Genomic DNA, 20,076 nt, shown 5'->3' with positions numbered 1-20,076 from the left:
AGCATCTAAAGGAACTGCTTTTACAATTACTGCCCAGTCATTTTTAATATCCCTGAGTTCAAGAAATACCAATAATCAAACATACCAAATCAAAATCGAGGATATAGTGGTTTTGACGTACCACAATATGTAAGCAAGCAATGAATAGTTTAATACTTCAGTATTACGTACAGCCTTCGTACCTGGTTTTCTCTGGCCATTGTAGCTAGGTCATCTTGCAATCGTCTGTTTTCTTTCAGAACCATTTCTTTTATTCTTCCTGTTTCTGTAAGCTCCACGTGGCATGCATCCAGCTGGCGATGTAAGCTAGAGATCTCACGGTCTCTGTTGCTCACCATGTCCCGCATCTGGCTATCAAGTGAAAACCTTATTTAAGTTGTCCCTTCTTATACTATACCACATACTGCTGAAAGTCATCAGACATGGATTTTGGGTGTGCAAAAGCTTTTTTTTTTTAAAAAAAGATTAGACTAGTTGTTTTGCCGTGTTAAAAAAAAGAGGTAAGATTCTTGCTCTCTGAAGGCTGACAAACTGAGTCCAAACATAAACATAAGCTAAGGATATAAAATGCCAATATGTACAAATAAAATAGAACTAATCTTCACTTTGAAGAGGTATCTGGTAAGATGTATCTTATTATGCAAACAGCAATTACAGATATTTATGTTTATCTGTGTTTGGAAGTGGTTACAGTACATTAGCCATTGCATATTTTATAAACCATAAAGGAAGAAGACAGCTTACACTTGAAAGACAACAATCAGAAGAGTAAGGAAGAGATTAAACAAAAAAGTTGAAATATAAAAATGTATGAATTTAAGTAAACTTTTGCATTAGTTTTTTTGCCACAGATACTTCATGCATTGATGTACCAAATACTTGGTTACGCTGGTCTTCAAATGTTTAAATATTGGTGCTTAAATATTTTCTTTCTAAAAGCTATAGTTTTAAGAGTCATGCTTAAAAAGAAGCAAGAAGGAAAGATCAGATAAAGCCCAACTAAAAACTACATAAATATATTTTAATTGAGACTGTACTGGTAGCTTAAGCTGGAAGAATTAGCTTGACAATAAGAGTTCAGCTCTGAGTTTTACCTGGGTCAATCAGATAACGTCTAGTGAAGTACTAAGAATACTAAAAAACTACTTATCTGAGAATTAAGAAATGCTACCAGTTTAGGAAAATAAATACAGACAAACGATTGCTAATGGCTGTCTTCACAGTGTCTTAGCAGCCTGCAGTATAATTGCCTGGAAAGTCTCTTCCAAAGTTGTGTATGTCTTTCTCAACACAGTATACTCCTTTACTTGGCTTAAATGGAATTAACTCCATTTCACCAAAATAACTAAAATAGTCATCTAGTTTCACTTTAAAACCACTAGATAAAAGAAAACCACTGAAGAAGGCACCTTAGTCTTTACTTACTCTGCTGAGGACTCCAGCTCAGAGAGAGTTAGACGTAAATGAGTAATTGTTTTCTCCTATGAAAATAAATGCAAAAGTTGTATTAGGTATTATTATATTGCAATATAACAGGACACTTCAATTTAAAGAACTTTACGTTTAAACCTTTATTGTAACCCTTCACCAATAAGTAATTGCACGTTCAAATTTCCAAGCTTCTTTTCTTTAATGAGAAATTATTGCCTTGTCATCAAAAAAAGATGGAAGTTTGCTATAGATTCTGTCACCTCAGGCTAGAACCTTACATCTCAATAAATACCTCCAAGAGCAAAGTGCTATGTGATCATGGCAAAATGTCTCCCTGTAATGTAACTGCCTTAAAAATCCCCAGAGGAACTGCAAAATAGTAGTTTTACTGCACATACCTTGTTAGCTAAGTTGTCATCTAAGCATGCAATTCTTTCTGTTTTTTCATCTACGGTTTCCTGGAGGCTGTCCTTTTCTTTGTCCAAAACACTAATAGTACTTCTAAGCACATTGACTGCTTCATCCTGCGAAGTGCTCCTCTGGTTTAACCTGTCTATAAATAAAAGAATAAGTACTTTCTATTTTAAAAACAGGAAATAAACATAAAAATAACTAGTTATTACCTATTTTATCCTTTAGCTTTGCAATTTCTTCTTGAGCTGACTGCAGTTCATCACTTTTGAGGGACAATCGGTGCTGTAAGTCTTCAACAGACCTCTGGAGTTGGTCATTTAAGAGCCTGGAAAATCAGTATCCAGTTGAAAAAAGTTTGGAACCTACTCAGGGTCATCAAACTATGGCTCTTAAGCTGCTTGAAGTACTGGAACATTTCCAGCATAAGGTCATGATAGGGTTGTGTCACACCAACGAGCAGCACGGGGTTGTGTCATACTAACCAGTCCTCTCCCTCACTCTCTGGGAGAGAGAGGACTATTAAGGACTGCTGAAGCCAACACCACTTGGTTTCTCTGGACTCCTGAAGCAAGTCCACCTCACCACCATTCCAAAATGGAGCAATGGAACCTGGCTGGAACCACCAGGATAATCTGAAACATTCACTTCCTCTGATTTCTGTTACTCTTCATCAAGTAACACGAAGTTACTTACTTGTGTCTTTTGACTCTTTGCTTCTTAAAGATTTTTATATGTAGCTCATAGCAGTGATTATCAGCAACACCACATTTTAAGAAGCAAACAAATTGACAGCTACAGTTCTGATCCTATTTTTAAGAAACACAGAGCCAGAAAGATATATGATATATTTACTTTTCCTCAAGACAAAAAAAAATCCGTACCAAGGGGTTTTGAAAATATTTTATGGTCTTTCCCAGGAACTCAGCTCTGCTATACGGTCATAGAACAAACAAAATTATGTGACCATCTGTGAAAGACCACCACATTTTGTATTAGACTTACTGAAGTGAGCACATCTCAGCTTTAAATTGAGAAGAATCATCAGATGTCTGGGCAAGTTTACTGGACTTCAATTTTAACTCATTTTCCAAAGACTTTATTCTTTCTTTCAGGATAGAGACTGTAGTCTTTAGTTCACGTGTTTCCATCTCAAACTGCAATTTAAAGAAAATTAACCAAACATGTTATTGTTGTAGAAAGCTATCACTACTTGGCTTTTAAATAAATTTAAGATGAATACAGGTAACAAAATTAATTGCTTCAAAAGTCTATCCTATTTTAGAAGTAATAAAAGCTTACTTTCTAAAAATGCACTTACTCCTTGAATATTATTCTCTAATTCTGAAATATCACGTTGCATCTTTGTTTTTTCAAGGTTAGCTGCTTCTTGCTGAATCTGAGATAGAAATAATTACATGTAATAAGATACATATTTTTAGATGTAACCATAGATGTAACATTAAGCTTAATGTTTAAGAAAACATTGCTCTACATTCTTAAAAGAATGATGAAATGCAAAGTTCTCTCTATAGAATTACAAAGCATTCTACATAGAACTACAAACATTTCAGCATTGGCTGAAAATACACCACTGCAGTTCAATATAAGATCACTGAGTTCAGTTTGGGATTTTGGCTGGGGCTTTTTTGTTTTGTTTTTAAAAAGAAAAAGTATATTTATATTTGGTCCCAACCAAATTAATATTTGTGAGCTGTTGTAGAAAGATTACTGAGCAGCAGGGTGATATGAAAGGTTGTAAGTATATATATTTCATGTAAATTAATTTACAAAATTATCATTATTATGACATGTAAAACAGATTACAAAAAATTAATTTACAAAATTATCATTATTATGACATGCAAAACAGATTACAAAACTAACTGGTTTTCCTCCAAATTATGAAGAAAAAAAAACTTTACACAATTTGTCTGCTCTGACTTCTGTACAAAAGTGCAGTGAAATTATTAAACAAAGTCTCAAACTTCCTAGAAATGCCTGGGATAACTGGTTTTCTGCAGCTATTTCAAAGGGGCACGCATGTTGGTAGTCACCTACAAGAAGAAAGGATGGAGCTGGAAGAAATCTCTTTCACTGCATGCAAGTGCTTTAAGTACAGAGGTTAGAGTTATTCAGTTACACTACAGTTCTCTGTTTTTGTGGCAGTAAATCAAACTGTGGAAACATTCATTGTACAGTCACTCTTGACATATGTTGTCTCTGGATCAGTCCATTAATATGATTTTAAACTTCCTAATTTTCAGGACATTTCAGGAAAAAAACCCGTAAACATTATATTAATGATCCAATAAAGAAGTCAGGGAAATCTTGAAATCATAAGCTCCTGACTATAACCAAGTACGACATTAATGCACGTTAATTCCAGACATCAAAAGGTCAGAGTAACAGGAAAACTATTGCATTAGCAAATATTTTCATAAACATTAAAAGTAATGAAACTTAGATTGCTATGAATTTATGTCTGATGGTTCAGTTACAGGTGATTTAAAATATACTCTGCTACAAAATGCAAGAGTAACTAAAGATTAGTTAATATGAAAAAGTCCATAAAGTCCCCAGTTTGTGGGATAAGAACCATTTGTGGTACACGAGCATCTTAGAAATAATGCATACACCCCAAAATATTCTGTGGTTGTGGCTTCTCATCTAGGTTTTTTACACAAGGTGATGCCATGCTTGCCCTCAGACACTTTAAGCAGGTTTCTTTCCCCCTGCCCACACCTACGAACTGAATTTACAAGGATAATTCAGACAAAGAGCTCTCTCAAGTGAGTTTGAAATCAGGTAAGTTCAAAAGTTAGAAAGGGGAACTGACAGCCAGCCAGGCACAAACACAGCATTACTGTATAAGCCTTCCCTATATGGCCCCTTAACATACACAATGAAGCTCACCTTTAATTTTTCTCTGAGGCTTTCTTTTTCTGCCGTTAGTCTTCTCAAGTCAGTCAGTGCACTGTCTCTTTCCTCTTCCACATGACTTTGAGAAGCTAAACTATGTTTCGTTTCTCTTCTCATCCTGTTTAATTCACCCTGAGACTTTAAAAGATTACCATTTGTTAGCATATGTGAACTGCAATTAATAAAATGCATACACTAACAAAATAGAAAGTTTTGATGCTGTTGTTATAATAGAAGTGCTATTATAGTCTTATTTTTCCCTAGAAAACTAAATGCAGTGGCATGACAACTTATGTTTCCAACATAGCCACCATCCTTTTACTGTTCCAAGTACAGCCTAACTTTACTCTGTTTTCTTACCAGTTAACTACTACTTCTGCCTTGCTTTATAGCCCATGTACTTACCCAATTTCCTCATGCATTTAAAGTTCCAAACGCCAGTGCAGCAAGTTATAATGGCTTAATATATTAACTTTGTTAATATATTAAGCCATTAATTATTATAGTAATTAATATATTAACTTTCGAATACATAATTTTATTAACAAGTAATAAAAATAGCTATATATTTCGTTATTCACGGTTGTATTACACCTCAAGTTCTATAATAGAGAGAAGTAATTTCATTTTAAATAAGCAATAGCATAAGTGTTAATCAGTTATTTCAATGCCAGTTATAAGCAATCTCACCTGCTCATAGAGAACATTTAATCTATCTCTTTCTGAAGTTAATAATTTGACATTTGATTGAATTTCTATCATGTGTTTTTCAAATCTGTCTAATATGGACCGTAGCTCATCTCTTTCTTTGGTGATCAATCTAACATCTTCACTCTGCAAAGTGATCAATAAAATTTATGTCATAACATACTAATTAAAATTTTTGGATAATTAATAAAAAAAAAGAAAGAACCGACACTATTAGTAATACACGAAAAAACCATACATAATAAATATTAACTGCAAGAAAAAGTGCGGTATTGGTGGTATAATTAAACAATAAGAACTAAATGTTGAGAAAAAGCAAAACAGCTAACAATAAGTTTTCAACCTTTTTCTGTTTATCATTTAGTTTTTTTTATTTCAAACAAACTGATCAATAATTAATCAATATATTACTGTAAAATGTGAATAGGAAAATAAAATGCAAACTAACTGGAGTTTTTCTTCAGGTTTTTTTATGTTAATAATGTAATTTAGAAAAATACTACAGTCAGTTACTGCTACTGAATTTGAAAACAAATTTGATAGCTCCTTAAATAGTTCTACAGTATTTTCATTATTTTTTCGGCTTGTCTTGACAGCACGACCTTTACCTTCTCTGTAGTCCTACGGCTTGGGCTAGGTCTTCGTTTTATCATTTTTTGAAGATATTCCAATTCTTGCTTATAATAATCTCTGTCATCTTCTAAAGTCTTTACAAATGCATCAAGGCGAGATGGAGATTTGTCTCCTAGGGCTATACCATATTCTAATCTCATTCTTTCTACTTCTAGGACAAGTTCTCGTTCTGCAGAAAAAGAAATAAAAACAACTGTATAGTAACCTCATGATTTTCCACAAAGACATTCGCATTTGGGATGGACTAACTGATAGCAAATCTGCTGGAAAGGCTGTAGGAGATCTGGCTGAGATAGTAGTAAATACACGTAGTGTGCTTTGGAAGCCTTAGAGTCCTAGCAGCACATTGGGCCACATCAACAGTGACACAGACTGAGGGATGTGATTGTTCCACCTTTACTTAGTACTCATTAGATCACATTTACAAGAGTGTTCAGTTTTTTTCCCCCCTAGTACAAGAAAGACATTGATAAACTTGAGTGAGGCCAGGGGAGGCCATTCAAGCTGGCCAGGGAGCAGAATACTTGTCCTCTGGGAATTATTGCTGAGGGAACTGGGCTTGTTGAGCTCGGAGAAGAGCTGGGGACCCAAGAGTAGCTTGACAATACCAAGTGAGGGTTATAGATAACACAAAGCCAGTTTCTTCACAGAGGTGCACAGTAGGCAAACAAGGAACAGTGGTGATTAATTGCTACAGGCAACTACAACCAACACAGGAAAAACATTTTTTATCTCTGGGGATAAACAGACACTGGAATGGGTTGCCTAGAGAGGTTGTGGAATCTCCACCCCCGGAAATTTTCAAGATCCGACTGGACAAAGCTCTCAAGAAAAACAGTCTGAATTCACTCAGTCAGAAAGAGAGAGAACAAATTGCCATAGTATTAGTATGTCCTGTGGGATCACAATTAAAAGTTCAATTTTTAGTTATAGAATTATAGAATCATAGAATCGTCTAGGTTGGAAGAGACCAGCACTGCCAAGTTATGACTAAACCACGTTCCTCAGCACCACATCTACCTGTCTTTTAAATACCTCCAGGAATGGCTATTCAACCACTTCCCTGGGCAGCCTGTTCCAATGCTTGATAATCCCTTCTGTGAGGCTACCTGTCTTTTAAATACCTCCAGGAATGGCTATTCAACCACTTCCCTGGGCAGCCTGTTCCAATGCTTGATAATCCCTTCTGTGAGGAAATTTTCCTAATATCCATCCTAAACTTCCCCTGGTGCAACTTGAGGCCACATACTGTGAATGAAAACACATTTCTGTGACAAAAGTTTTCACTTTAAGTCTGACTGAAGACCTGCAGTCTTCTTTTTAGCTGACACATATCAAGTCTTTTAGTGTTATTAACTATATCTTAAATAGGTACGGTTTTCTATTTCAAAAATCATAGAAAGATAATTTACAGGAATCCTCAATTGACGATTTACCTTTTATTTCTAAGTTCTCAGTTTTTTCTGTTAGCCTTTGTTTCTCTTGTTCAAGTTGGTTTAACAACACTTCAAGATTGTCTTTATCATCTGTTTTTGCAAAGAGCTCTTCACTCAGTCTCTCATTCTCCCTACGACATGAGGACAAATCCTGAAGTAACAAGTATTATTACAAAAATTAGAAGTGCCAATAGAGACATTTGGAAAAAAATATTTAAAGCTCTGTTAAACTTTTAGTATTCAACACTGTTTACTTCTCTCTAACCTGGATGGTTTGTGCTTTAACATTTGTTAAAATGTTTTATTACATCAAAGTTAAGCATTACCTTTGACATGGTTTACAATCACTAACAAAACTGCTACTGTTTGTAAAGCAATATTAAACCTTGTTGAATTCAGGAAACCAAACCAGAAGGATAGTGGGATACAAACATGGAAAAAAGTCATAATTAAACAAGAAATAATTTTTAATGGCATTTAGTAACACTGTTAGTGTTAAAGTACATCACAATAGGGCATCTCATCCAAACCCTGCAGCTAATCAGATGCTATTTAGCATGTCTTTCCTGTAATCTGGTGGCTTAAGAACAAAATGTTGTGTTTTCAAGTTTACTAGAAATACTAACACAAAACACTGCTCTCAATGAACACCCAACTTGCTATATGCTGGAAAGAGTTTGGTTGCCAAGGAATTGATAATACTGATGTTTTTCAGCTGGGCTATTATGCTTTGTTTCTGAGTGAACAAGTATTGTGTAATTATTCACGTGCTGATTAAGAGACAAAGTAGTTTCTAGATGAAGAAAATCTTCTAGGATGTCATAACTCATTTGTGGTAAAAATTATTATTATATTATGGAAATCACAACTTCAGATAGCAGAGACAAGGAAATGTACAATAAAGACCTAGTCAACCATACCATCTACACAGGTTTCTTTCAGTTTATTTATGATGTATCTTCTTTAGCTCTTTGATTTATTAACTTATTACAATAGAGTTTTGGGGTACAATAAAAACTCTCTTGTTAACTGTTAAAGTCTTAATTGCTAAAATAAATGAAAGAATCATGTGGATGACAGTAGGATAAAAATACTACAAACAAGAACTGAAAGTATTTTTACTTACTGATTTAAGCCTTGTTATTGTTTCTTCAAGATCCTGTATTTCACTGTGTTTTCTTTCAATTTCTTTCTAGTAACCAAAATTAACCTATATGTTAAAACTTACATATTCAAAATGACAACAGTTCCTTTGTTACAAAAAATTAAGGAAACAGACTATTTTTGTAACAAATAAAGTATAATTAGTTCCATGAAATCTGCCAAATTTTAAGTAGTAAAACTCCTATGAACGGAAAGCACAAAAAATTTGTGGTATGCACCCATGCTCTTTTTGAGTGCAACAATTAAATAAATCATTCCATGACTCCTCATAGAATAAAACCCTCCAAACACAAGCATCACTGCTGCAAATAGCTATTACCTGTCAATAGTTTTAATTATATCAAAATCTTATTTCATAGTAAGCTAACAGAAGAAGGAAGACAGATTTTCTCCTAACTAAACTCATCTTACCTACTACAGTAAAGAGAGAAAATTGCTATGATTAATCATCGTTTAGTGAGAAATTTTGTATAGTATTAAGTAGACTGGAAAAATTATCTTTTTAATCTTTCCTTTACAAGTCAATAGGTCATTTGTTGTAATTAAAAGATATAAAGCCACCTGAGAGCTGAGCAGATCTTTCACACTGTAACACGTTAGTGATTACCTTTGCTTCTCCTATTTCTTTATCTGCAGTCTCCAGCACAATTTCCTTGTGTCTTTCCAACTGCTGTGCCAAATGGTCGATTTCATTCAGTTCTTGACACAGTGCTTCATTTTTATTGCTCAAATGCACTACCTCACTGGTTACGTTTTGTTTAGTGTCCAAGAGGTCTTGAATGCGATTTTCAAGTTCTTTGTTTTTTTGCTGAAGATATTCAATCTGAAAGATATTTTTCATTAGAACATTAATATGTATTGTTAAAGTAGGTAGCAAACGTCCTTCCCAATCTTCTGAAATACAGGACATCCTGTTAAAAATGGCAATATTTTCTATTTTTAGGACTTAATGCTTATCAACATGAAAAAATACAATTTTACAAAGGTGCAAGGTGAAGGAATTCATTACTACACTGTTTTTTACCTAGTCTCCAAAACTTGAAGTTTATTCTAAAAACAAAGTACTGGAAAGCAGACATCTGTATAAAAACCTGTCTTGGGCAGTGGTCCAGTAGACCCAGTGTACTTGGAGTTTCCCTAAATTTCACAAGATATGAGGACACATTATTTTCTCCACCTTCGTAGTATGTTTGCTAGGCTTAGGTTCATTGTTACTCCTTCACGAGAGAGAAGTTTCACAGATCAGATTCTCAAAACCTATCTTGCCCTCAACAAACTTCAGCACCTTAAATATCATCCTCAGAAATCCTGCTCTACAGACTTTGTATTTCCCCCATATACCTTTCCCTGAGAGTAAAGGGAAGAGAGGCAGGGATGTACAGTAGGAATAAAAATGTGGACATAATAAGTTATAATATTCAAGAAAATGGGAGACCGGAGTATCTTGAAAGATTCGAGATAACAAAGGTGCTGCACTTCCAACTCCACACAACTTTCCTTAAAACTCTAGAAAGAAAGAAGTATTACTGTAGACACAAAAGAAAGTCTAAGCCCTCTCACAGTCATGAATACGACTACATAGAGATATCCACCCATTTAGTCATTCATGTCAGAGAATAAAAGATGTATATTAGCACTGAGCGTGGCCAAATAGTCTTGATGGCCCAAAAACAGCTTTATGCAGTTCTGGGCTAGCTCATTCTCTGTAAAATCAATTCTGTGTTCAGCATGACACTATTTTAAGATCACTGAACACAGCTGTACTCCTTCCAAGTCATAGCTCATTCTGTATTTTTGTGGCACTGAGCCTGAGCTAATAAACTGCAACCTGGCTTTCGTGGTACAGTCCATCAGTATTAAAAATGTCTAACTCAGTTGGAAAAACAGAGAATTTACAGTATAAATCCAGAGACAGGCTTTACTTGATCTGTACTCCAGCCTGCCTTGTATCTTTCTTTAAAAATCCTCATTCTGAGACCAATATTGAATGCATGTTAATATGCACAATGAACATAAACTTCTTTATCCTAAGCTTATCCTTTCCTTGCAAGTCTATGTTGGAGTAAAGGTGGGGACCGTTTGAATTCAATGTGGAAGAATCCCCACTATCTGATGAGATCATCTGCTACTCCTTATCATAAAGCACATATACCATTGTTACTTCCTAAAACACAAATGGTATGTATGAAGAAAATAAATTTAAAAAAAAAAAGAAAGAAAATAAGTATTTTCAAACTTGGTGAAAACAGTGTATCATACAGAAATTTTCTGAATACTCTCAGATTAACGTTGCTATGTACAGATGTGAGCTCGTAGAGTTCTTTACCAAAACCATTCCAATACTTTTAAAACAAGAAATTAAACTTCCTTTGACAAGAAACACTGCCACCTAAAAAGCAAAGTGAGTTCAATTGATTGATTTTATATATAATAGTGATTTTTTTAGAGAAAAATCTACAAGTTTTGTGGGCTTTTTTAGAGTGCTAGTATTTTTAGTTTTGACTAGCCACCAGTAATAAATCCATTACCTGTAAATTCAAATGGGAGATAAGCTTCTCATTACTTTTACTTCTCGATTCCAGAGAGAGAACCTCATGAGAACGACCACCATTCAATGCTAGCAGTAGGCGCTCTATTTCTTTGTCTCTTAGCTCAACCTTTAAAGAAAAAAACAAAAAAACCCCATGCAAAACCGTTATTTGGTATCCTCTATACTATTTAGCAGAAACTTTTTTCAAATAAACACCTATTCAGTAAAAAGATATGTACCTAATAATGCAATTTTTATCTCTAATATTCTTTTTAGAAAAAAATATGGATTTTTCTGAACAAAGTGATTTCAGTGAAATAAGAAAAAATGAATCAAACAGAGTTTTTGGAAAAAAATATTGAAACAATTCCTACTAGATTATTTTCTTGAAGAAAAACCAACAGTTTTGATTTAAAGTGAAGTTAATGAATGCTGCAAATTATCCACATGACACTAGCATTTAAATTTAGAGAAAAATGTGAAAATCAGCTGAAAAAAAGGGAATATCAGAAGAGGAAAATCAAGATGTGAACAAAACCAGAGGATGGTGTCTACTAATCCCCAGATACCGAAAATATGAACAATTAATGCAATTCCCTTGCTTAAAGATTATACATACCTTATCATTTCACTTTAATTAAAACATTGTAAAATCTGCTGTCCATAAATTAACTTACAAAAATTAAAAAAATATAACCAGTGCAAACAGTGAAAAAAATTACCTGACCTATCTATAGATCAAATTATTATTTTGGATCAGTCAATACTTTTGCACTAACAAGGCCTAAACAGATAATTATTCTACTTCACTATCACCAAGTTTAGCTTATTTAATGCAATTTTAATACACAGAATATATCAGCAAAAGCAGTGGGCAAGAATTTTATCATTCCTGCTATTGTTTTTCCTATCATTTTCTCCAGAGGAGAGAAATACCTCAACGTAGGCAAGTCAGAATAATTATATTTCACAAGCCACAGGCCCTACAACACTTCCCCAATGAGTTTAACACACAAATTATAATTGAGGCCATTGCAATGGCTACTACAGCCAAATAATAACACTTAAAAAAAATATCTGTAAACATACCTGTTTGCTATAATTTTTCATTTCACGTTCAGATATCTCCAGTTTTTCTTGTAGCTCTGTTACTTCTGATTGAAGTTCATGAATTCTGAAATGTAGCAATACACTGTGTGGATTCATGGAAGAATCATAGGTACAACAATTCAATATTAGCATTTTCTCTTTGCTCCTGAATGTAAATATCTACAAAAAATAGTTTTGTTCATACAAAATACATGGGATCCTCCATGGGCTGCAGTGTGGGTATCTGCTCTGATGTGGTGCTCTTCACAGGCTGCACAGGCAACCTTCCTCACCATGGTCTTCACAGGCTGCAAGGGAATCTCTGCTCTGGTGCTCTGCTCCTACTCCTTCTTCACTGACCTTGGTGTCCATAGGGTTGTTTCACATATTTCTCACTTCTCCCTCTCACTGCTGCTGCGCAGTATCGATTTTTTACCAATTTTTACTTAAATACATTTTCACAGGGGAGCCACTGGCTTGGCTGATGGGCTCAGCTGTGACCTGTGGTGGGTCCCTTTTGAAGCCAGGTAGAACTGCCCGTGTCCAGCGCAGGGTAGACGCTGGTCTCTTCTCAGAAAGGCCACCCCTCTAGTCCCCCCCACTGCCAACACCTGTAAACCCTCTGCAGATATATTCTAAATAAGAAAAAAGAATTTACTTGAAGCTTTCATAATATAGATTCCCAAGCCAAAAATAGTATTACAAAATCAAAAATAGTTTAGTCTTCCAAAATGAATACAAACGGTCAGTTTACTCCTATGCAAAACATTATACCTAGCTTTTTTTTTGCCAGAATACTTAATCTGAAATCAGGTATAAAAGTAAAACCAGTATAGAAATCTTAAGAGAAATCCTTTAAAGCTGCTTATATCCTCTGCAACTTTGTCACAGCCAGAACCGTCAATCACTAAGCAAAATCATATTTAAGAACCACTGCAGGTATTTGACACCTATACTCCAAAATTACAAAGTTCTTTAGATTACCGATTATCAGCCACCTGAAGAAGGTCTGCGATATAAGGGTCCTCTGGCTGGGGAACTGGATAGGCACTCACTCCTGAGGGAGGGACAGGCTGGTCTATCTGCATGCGCTGACGCCTGAAGGGAATGCTTCTTTTTTTGCCACCTAAAAACCCAAACCCAAATACCTATTACTTGGAGTTAAAGTACGGGAGTCATCATGTTTAACACAAAATGAAATCTCCTATTTATTCCATTGCTCCTGAAGCAGTACATTTCACCATTTTAACCTTACCGTCATAAATTAATAAAATTTTTACGTTCTAGATAGCACCATTCTTGCAGATTAGTATCAGCTTTGCCAAAGTTCAGTTTTATAATAAGTAAATGTCCAAAGTTCAGTATAAGTCATTTCCCCCAGTATTTAAAACACCAAATATTCTACAGTTCAAACGTGTTGAATCTGTTAGTGATTTACCTTTTTACTAAGGAAGCTAAATTAAAACATCACATAAGACATTTTGTTTTCACATTTAAGAACTATTTTATGCCTGAACTAACCTCTGCATTGTTTAGTAACATTTTCTTTCCTTCTAACCAATAGTCATTTTACTGAATGAATATCATAAGCACATCAAGCAGAATTGGTTATTTGCTTCCGTGGTAAGAATATACTAAAAAATAGCAAAACACAGTATTATTTCCAGAGGGAACCATTATTCTTCATCACACAATTAAATAAGGACACACAATATTAGATGATGAAGTATAGAAAAATCCCAGAGAACTGCTGACCAAGGGGCAAGTATGCAGAAAGACAGACAAAGGTGTAACATGGCATCTTTGAAGCAAAGGACATCAAATCCAGAAAGGTGTGGAAAACAGAGAGGAATGTTAATTTCACCAAACCTATTAATTTCCCCCAGATGCCAAAAATAAATAGGTAATTCAATGACTTGAAAAGAAAAGACAGTTTGCAAATTTAACAAAATACTTCTTGGTATTTCCCTTATCTGAAAACCATGGAGAAAGAAATTAACTTGAAAATAATGTCCAGGATATTTTAAGTTATCAAAAGATCCTTTAAATACTGCAAGCTTTCAGAGGGTTAGAATATTTGTTTGTAGACATAGTTTGCATCTTGCTACTTCCAGATCTTTGTTACAAAAATCTGAATTAGTAACTTACACACCATCAATTAGCTGTCAAAAAGATTCAAGTGCCAACAACTTGTCTCTGACTAAATGAGGTGCAGAATTAATAAAAATAGCTGTTGCTTAACAGTGCTTTCCAGTCACATTTTAACTTAATAGTCTTGAATCTAAGCTTGTATTCAAATTTGTGGCTAGCATAACTGATGTGCTAATGAAACTTCTTCCATATAGACTGAATTCAGAGCCAGAACTGTCAAAATTATTATTATTAGTCAATTGGACAGTTATTTTACTGCAGTAACTTCTCCTCCTAGAAGAAAAAAAAATAATTATGTTCTGAAGAGCCAAAAAAAGTCCCGAGAAAAGTTTAAATATCTATGATTATTTACACTCACCAGGTGTTTGCACCACCGCTTGCAGATTCTTCTCCTGAAGCTGCTGGATTTTTTCAGTCTTTGCTTTGTTCTCTTTTTCCAGCATTTTAATTTTATGTACATATTGATTATTCAGAAATTTCAAGTCAGCAGTCTCATGTTCAGTCCTCCTTAAGGAGGCTTTCAAATCTTCAAGGGAGAGAAATAGCAATATTACCTTCCTTAGTCATTATTATTTTTCCTAGTAGCACCAAAATAGGCTTAAAGAGACTCCTATGTTCTTTTTCCATAGCATGAAATTTTCAAACACACATACATATATGTATATACACACAAACGCACAAAAATATATATTTATAGTTTTTATATAAATAAAACCCTTTTGTAGAATAAAGGCACAGTAAACAGCAGTATTTCATTTTAAATTAAAAAGTAGCATTTCAAGGTATGAAAGTATATGTTAAAAAGTTCTAAGATTTTCATGTTTGTTTAAAACAATTTTTAGGACCTCATAAACTTTTTAACGACAAAAGAAATGTCTGTGCATGAGCCTTAATTCATTGAAGTCATAAAAGTCAATGACCAGTCACACTCATAAGTACAGAGAAGTGAATCTGTGGATCAAGGGTTTGGCTGCAATTTTATTTTGGCATGGAAGGATTAAAAAAAAAAATCATTTTTATGTTTATGTAATTTTTATATTACCTTTAACATGACGATCAGATTGCTCTTTCAGTTTTAGGATTTCTAGATGTAGTTCATTATTTTCCCTGGTAAGTTTAACACTCTCTGTTTTATAAGGTTCCAAAATAGCATCATAATTGCTGCATTCTTTTTCAGTTTTTCCAGCAGATAACTTTGCACTGCGCAAACTCTCAGTTGTATGAACTAGGTCACTAGAATAAAAGTGCATCAGACATGTTAGAAATCTTATTAGCTTTGAGAGTAAAAATGTAAATATTTATTATGACTTGAGAAACAAAACCCCAGTTGTAAGAATGTGTCCTTTAAGCACATATGAATAGTGAATAATCTTGGCTCTCTTACGAGGTTAGAAAAGTTGAATTTTCCTAGATCATAGATCCTTAGAAACAACTCTACTGAATTAAGTGGGACCTTACGATGTTCTCATCACTTAAGCAATCCTATTTGACTTCATCACACACAAGAACTGATTGTTAGTTCTGGAATACTGCCTGTAAACAATCTTCAGACTAAGCATTCTGCCTTATATGTCAAAAAACAAACAATACCTACTACATGATTACTATGTTTATTAATGAATCTCCTTTTGAATACCTAAAAAGCTTTTCCACCAAAGGTAAACTCTCCACTCCCAGTGGTTGCCGATAGCCCAGCTGATCTAGTCGTTTCCTGAGATTAATGAATCTCCGCTCTGCAGTTGCAGTCATTGTAAACGCGCCTCCAAAGCAGCTTTTGTCAGAGTCAAGAAAAATAGGACACCTGCAAAAGATTGTCTGTTACAGCACTTGTCCTTTAAAGAAGGATTATAGAAAAAGTAATAGAAAAAAACCACTTCTTGTGTAGGAAATACAGTGCATAAGCAGGTTCTTAAAATTTAAGTAAACCAAAAGAGAATCGTAGTGCAACTAAAAAGTTTTAAACATATTTACATATTTCTTTAAAAATAAAATATTTGCCTTAGCAATTAGTTTTCTCTTTCCTAACATCTTAGAGCATGGACATAAATTCTTCTCTCCAGTATGAGTATGTAAGAACTGAACTCTGAAAAAATCTTTCAGTGGGAAGACTAAGAACTAAATTCTGATTTTTTTGAATCATGGAATCTTCCACAATGCAAATTGACAGATTATTCTCAAAAACTCCACATACCTTTTTCTTTCATATATAATTCTTACTTTCAGTTTACAAGGAAGTACTTAACTTATGCCAAACATTTGTAAAATTGCATAGAATGTGTATAATTTTAAAGACAGATTAACTTTGAACATCTTTTTTTCTATGAAGGAAGACAGGAAAGAAAAAATCCTATAAAAAATACTATAGCTCTACTTGCATCATTTCCTGGAAAATGCAGTTCGAGGATCAGAGGGGTTTTTTTGCTTTTGACTGATTAGTTATCTTTTTATTACTAACCTGATCTAAAAAGGGCTGGATCAGCACTACTGTATCTGAATCAGGATGAGAATTTTGGTTTTGCCATGAACATTTGAGGGAGGAAGAAATTTTACATCATTATGTCCTTCTGGATTTAGAGATAGAATGAGAAAAGAAATGGAATACTAAAGTTGATGGTCCTCAATATGTGAAAACATCTCTTCAATAGTTAGAAATATTTTTGAAAAATAGTTATTTCTGTAAAACATTTTCCCTCACATTTCATCAGAAGTTTCAGTATTAACCTACTGGCTGCAAAGACCTCAGCAGCCAAACTACCAATCTGAGGAAGCATTGTTTGCATCTCATGTAAAGGGGATAAAATATAGATATCATTTAAACCATGTTGCCTCACAAATCCCCAGATTTTAAAAATATATTAAATAAATATATGCAGGTATCTGAAAATAAAATTATTTATGAATAATACAATGAGAAAGCATGCAAGTTTTTCTCATGTTAGATGCTGGAAAGCATGATTTCATCTCATTGTATCAAAACATTACAAATAAGTCTAGCAATGGGAGTGTTGTTGCCAGGTACTTTTCCATGGATGAGAGAAAATCACTGGCCTTTTGAGCACAGCACCTGTTCCAGGCCCCACCAAAAGATTTGTATGAAGAGGTTCAGAATGTTGAGATATTAGCTAGGAAACTCCACTAAAGAGTAACTGTCAATGTACTAAGTGGAAGTCAATGTACTGATGTGCATTCTTTTCCTTTGGCAGCCAAAGATTAAAGCCAAAAGTGATCAGACCTTGGTATTTCCGCATTAACATTGAGGATTCTGTGTTGAATTCAGTTGAATTCTTTAAGAAGAACCTTATCAATGAAAAAGGTTCAATTAGTTTAAAATCATTCATCAGACTTGATTTAATAGCTTGTGTTTTGGAAAGAGAAAGGATTTTTCTACTAATCATATTGAGAAAGTGTTACAGAAGAAACATGAAGAACAAAACTGTGTCACAGCTTGTAAGGGAATAAAGTTTTTCTACAGTAACTGTGGAGAACATAAACAGCTGTTAGCACTGCAGTAACTGTGGCTAGGAAGTAGATATAGGATCTTGTTAAATCACTGCAATGGACAGTTAAGTGAGGTGTAGTTACCTAAACACGCTCTAATATTAAGAGGTACCAACAGCTTTCTGGTTGGATCACTCTCCTTCCTAAAGACTGAGAATTTTTAATTCAGGATTTTATTGCCACCAGTATCAAACAAGAAAGGGTATTATCTTATATTCCCTAGAGCCACAACTGATCCAAAATTAGACCAGGAAATGAGTAGCTAGAGTATAAGTCCAAAAGATGTCTGGGAAGTTAAGTAAGAAGGAGAACTGAGGGTCATTATTTCAGAGAGCTTAACACAGATATAAAAGCCTTCAAAGACAATCATTGTTGTATGCTCTTTATTGGAAAGTAATTACATCAGTAATTCTGGACCTCTGTCATTACAGACAACCATAGCATAAAACTCAGATCCTAAACTTAAAGTCTATCACTAGTCTTATTATGACATCCGAAAATATCTAGTAACATCCCTATCAGGAAAATTCGATTTTCTGGAAATATAAAATGATTATATGAACATACAACAGTTGAATCCAAGATCAGTTTCACCCAATTCCCCAATCTCCAACAGATGCCATGGCTAGAGTACAAAAACAAAAAACATGAGCCAAATTGTACTCCTCCATACCTTCTCTTTCCATAAGCCTACAGTACAGGGACTTGATAGGCCTGAAGTTGAACTTAGATCATTATAGTAGTACCTAATGGACCTTTCTTAGACGTGTCTAATTGTTTTCTTAAATCTTTTGCACTTTTACATTGACACAGCCTGCAGCAATGAAACCCTAATTTTAACTGTATGTCTCAAAAAGTATATCATAAATTCAAGGGTGTTTGTGTGCCCCATACCCTTTTTTTTTTCTCTTTTAATTGTGAAACATACTAAATAGTCATTCTTTTGTCATGCTTTGAGTCATTCATGCTGGCATCCCTAGCAAATTTATTTTCCAAAATTTTCTAGTATCTTGCACAGGTTGCCTCTTTTCTATGCTTTTTCTGAGATTAAGATCTTTTCACTATTCATAACAACTCCTAACTTATCATTTATAATTACTCTAAAGCATCAATTAGATGCATTCACAGTGCCTCTAACATCTCTTTTTCTGAGTGGTAACCACCACTTTAGAGCATATGATGTTTATTACTTTTCCTCTATTAACACTGTTACTGAACTCCCACTTTATTACTCAGTCCAGTGCTACTCTTCTGCAACCCTTGGACTGCTCTTAACACATCCATACAATGGGCAAATTTTGTCCCTTGCTGTTCAACCCATTCTTTCAGATCACAGCTGAGTGTTAAACAACATAAAATCTGCACATTCATCATAAGGTAGTATTTTCTACCTGTTCTTTTAATCACTGAATGAGCTATTAAATTACCTTTTCTTCATTGCTGAAGGAGACCTGCTTTCTTAAAAGCTTCTGGGAAAGAGCCTTCTCAAAAGCTTTTTGGAAATCCAAGTTTTCTACATCATTCTTACACAACCAACTCAATCCTGTATATCCTTTTCTTCAAAGAAACTTAGTAGCCTTGTGAATCATGATGGAGTCATGATTAAAGGTATGTTGAACTTATTAGATATGTCTGTAAATTTGCAAAGTACTGGAAAGTAACAAATTTGGTGTTTCCCACAAGACAGGCTATGTTAGCTGCATAAATGGTTCACATCATGCAATTTAGTTCCACTAGGAAGAAAACATATTTACCAATTTAGATGAAAAACAGAAAATCAGATAAACAAACAAAAAGGGAAAATTAAATGGTACTTGAAATAGGGTATTTCTAGTCAAGAATTTATCAAGATGCCTAAATGAGTACATCTTTCAGTTATTCACAGAAGATATTCAGAGGCAATAGCCTGATTTTTTTGTTCTGGCTTTGTTCAAGAAAGCTGCTAAGATGACAACTTCCACACATGCCTATACAGTTGCGAGCAGTCTTTTGAAGACCTAGGTGTTTATGAAACAGACATATTCAGCACCTGTGAACTGTTCCCTGTTAAGTCACCAGTGACTGAAATTGAACACTGACGTGGAGGATAGGCAATAATGGAAC

General features: G+C 34.3%; 1 protein-coding gene across 1 annotated transcript in view; it reads right to left on the bottom strand.

The window, feature by feature from the left end:
• CEP135 (centrosomal protein 135kDa) overlaps positions 1-20,076 on the bottom strand; it is a 35,090-nt gene that overhangs the window by 13,564 nt on the left and 1,450 nt on the right. Inside the window, exons 2-19 of the mRNA XM_014945524.1 lie at positions 16,112-16,276; positions 15,518-15,708; positions 14,834-15,001; positions 13,309-13,450; positions 12,325-12,409; positions 11,234-11,362; positions 9,313-9,528; positions 8,668-8,733; positions 7,542-7,692; positions 6,081-6,274; positions 5,455-5,598; positions 4,759-4,902; positions 3,164-3,241; positions 2,848-2,999; positions 2,055-2,170; positions 1,830-1,984; positions 1,426-1,481; positions 183-351 (exon numbers count right to left, since the gene is read on the bottom strand). Coding sequence (XP_014801010.1) covers positions 183-351; positions 1,426-1,481; positions 1,830-1,984; positions 2,055-2,170; positions 2,848-2,999; positions 3,164-3,241; positions 4,759-4,902; positions 5,455-5,598; positions 6,081-6,274; positions 7,542-7,692; positions 8,668-8,733; positions 9,313-9,528; positions 11,234-11,362; positions 12,325-12,409; positions 13,309-13,450; positions 14,834-15,001; positions 15,518-15,708; positions 16,112-16,224 — 2,469 coding nt within the window. The 5' untranslated portion in view covers positions 16,225-16,276. The remainder of the gene's footprint in view (positions 1-182; positions 352-1,425; positions 1,482-1,829; positions 1,985-2,054; positions 2,171-2,847; positions 3,000-3,163; positions 3,242-4,758; positions 4,903-5,454; positions 5,599-6,080; positions 6,275-7,541; positions 7,693-8,667; positions 8,734-9,312; positions 9,529-11,233; positions 11,363-12,324; positions 12,410-13,308; positions 13,451-14,833; positions 15,002-15,517; positions 15,709-16,111; positions 16,277-20,076) is intronic.

Source organism: Calidris pugnax, unplaced genomic scaffold, assembly GCF_001431845.1.
Source record: "Calidris pugnax isolate Ruff unplaced genomic scaffold, ASM143184v1 scaffold58, whole genome shotgun sequence".
NCBI lineage: Eukaryota > Metazoa > Chordata > Aves > Charadriiformes > Scolopacidae > Calidris > Calidris pugnax.
Note: the sequence above shows the minus strand (reverse complement) of the source record. Positions and strands in the feature narration are given on the sequence as shown.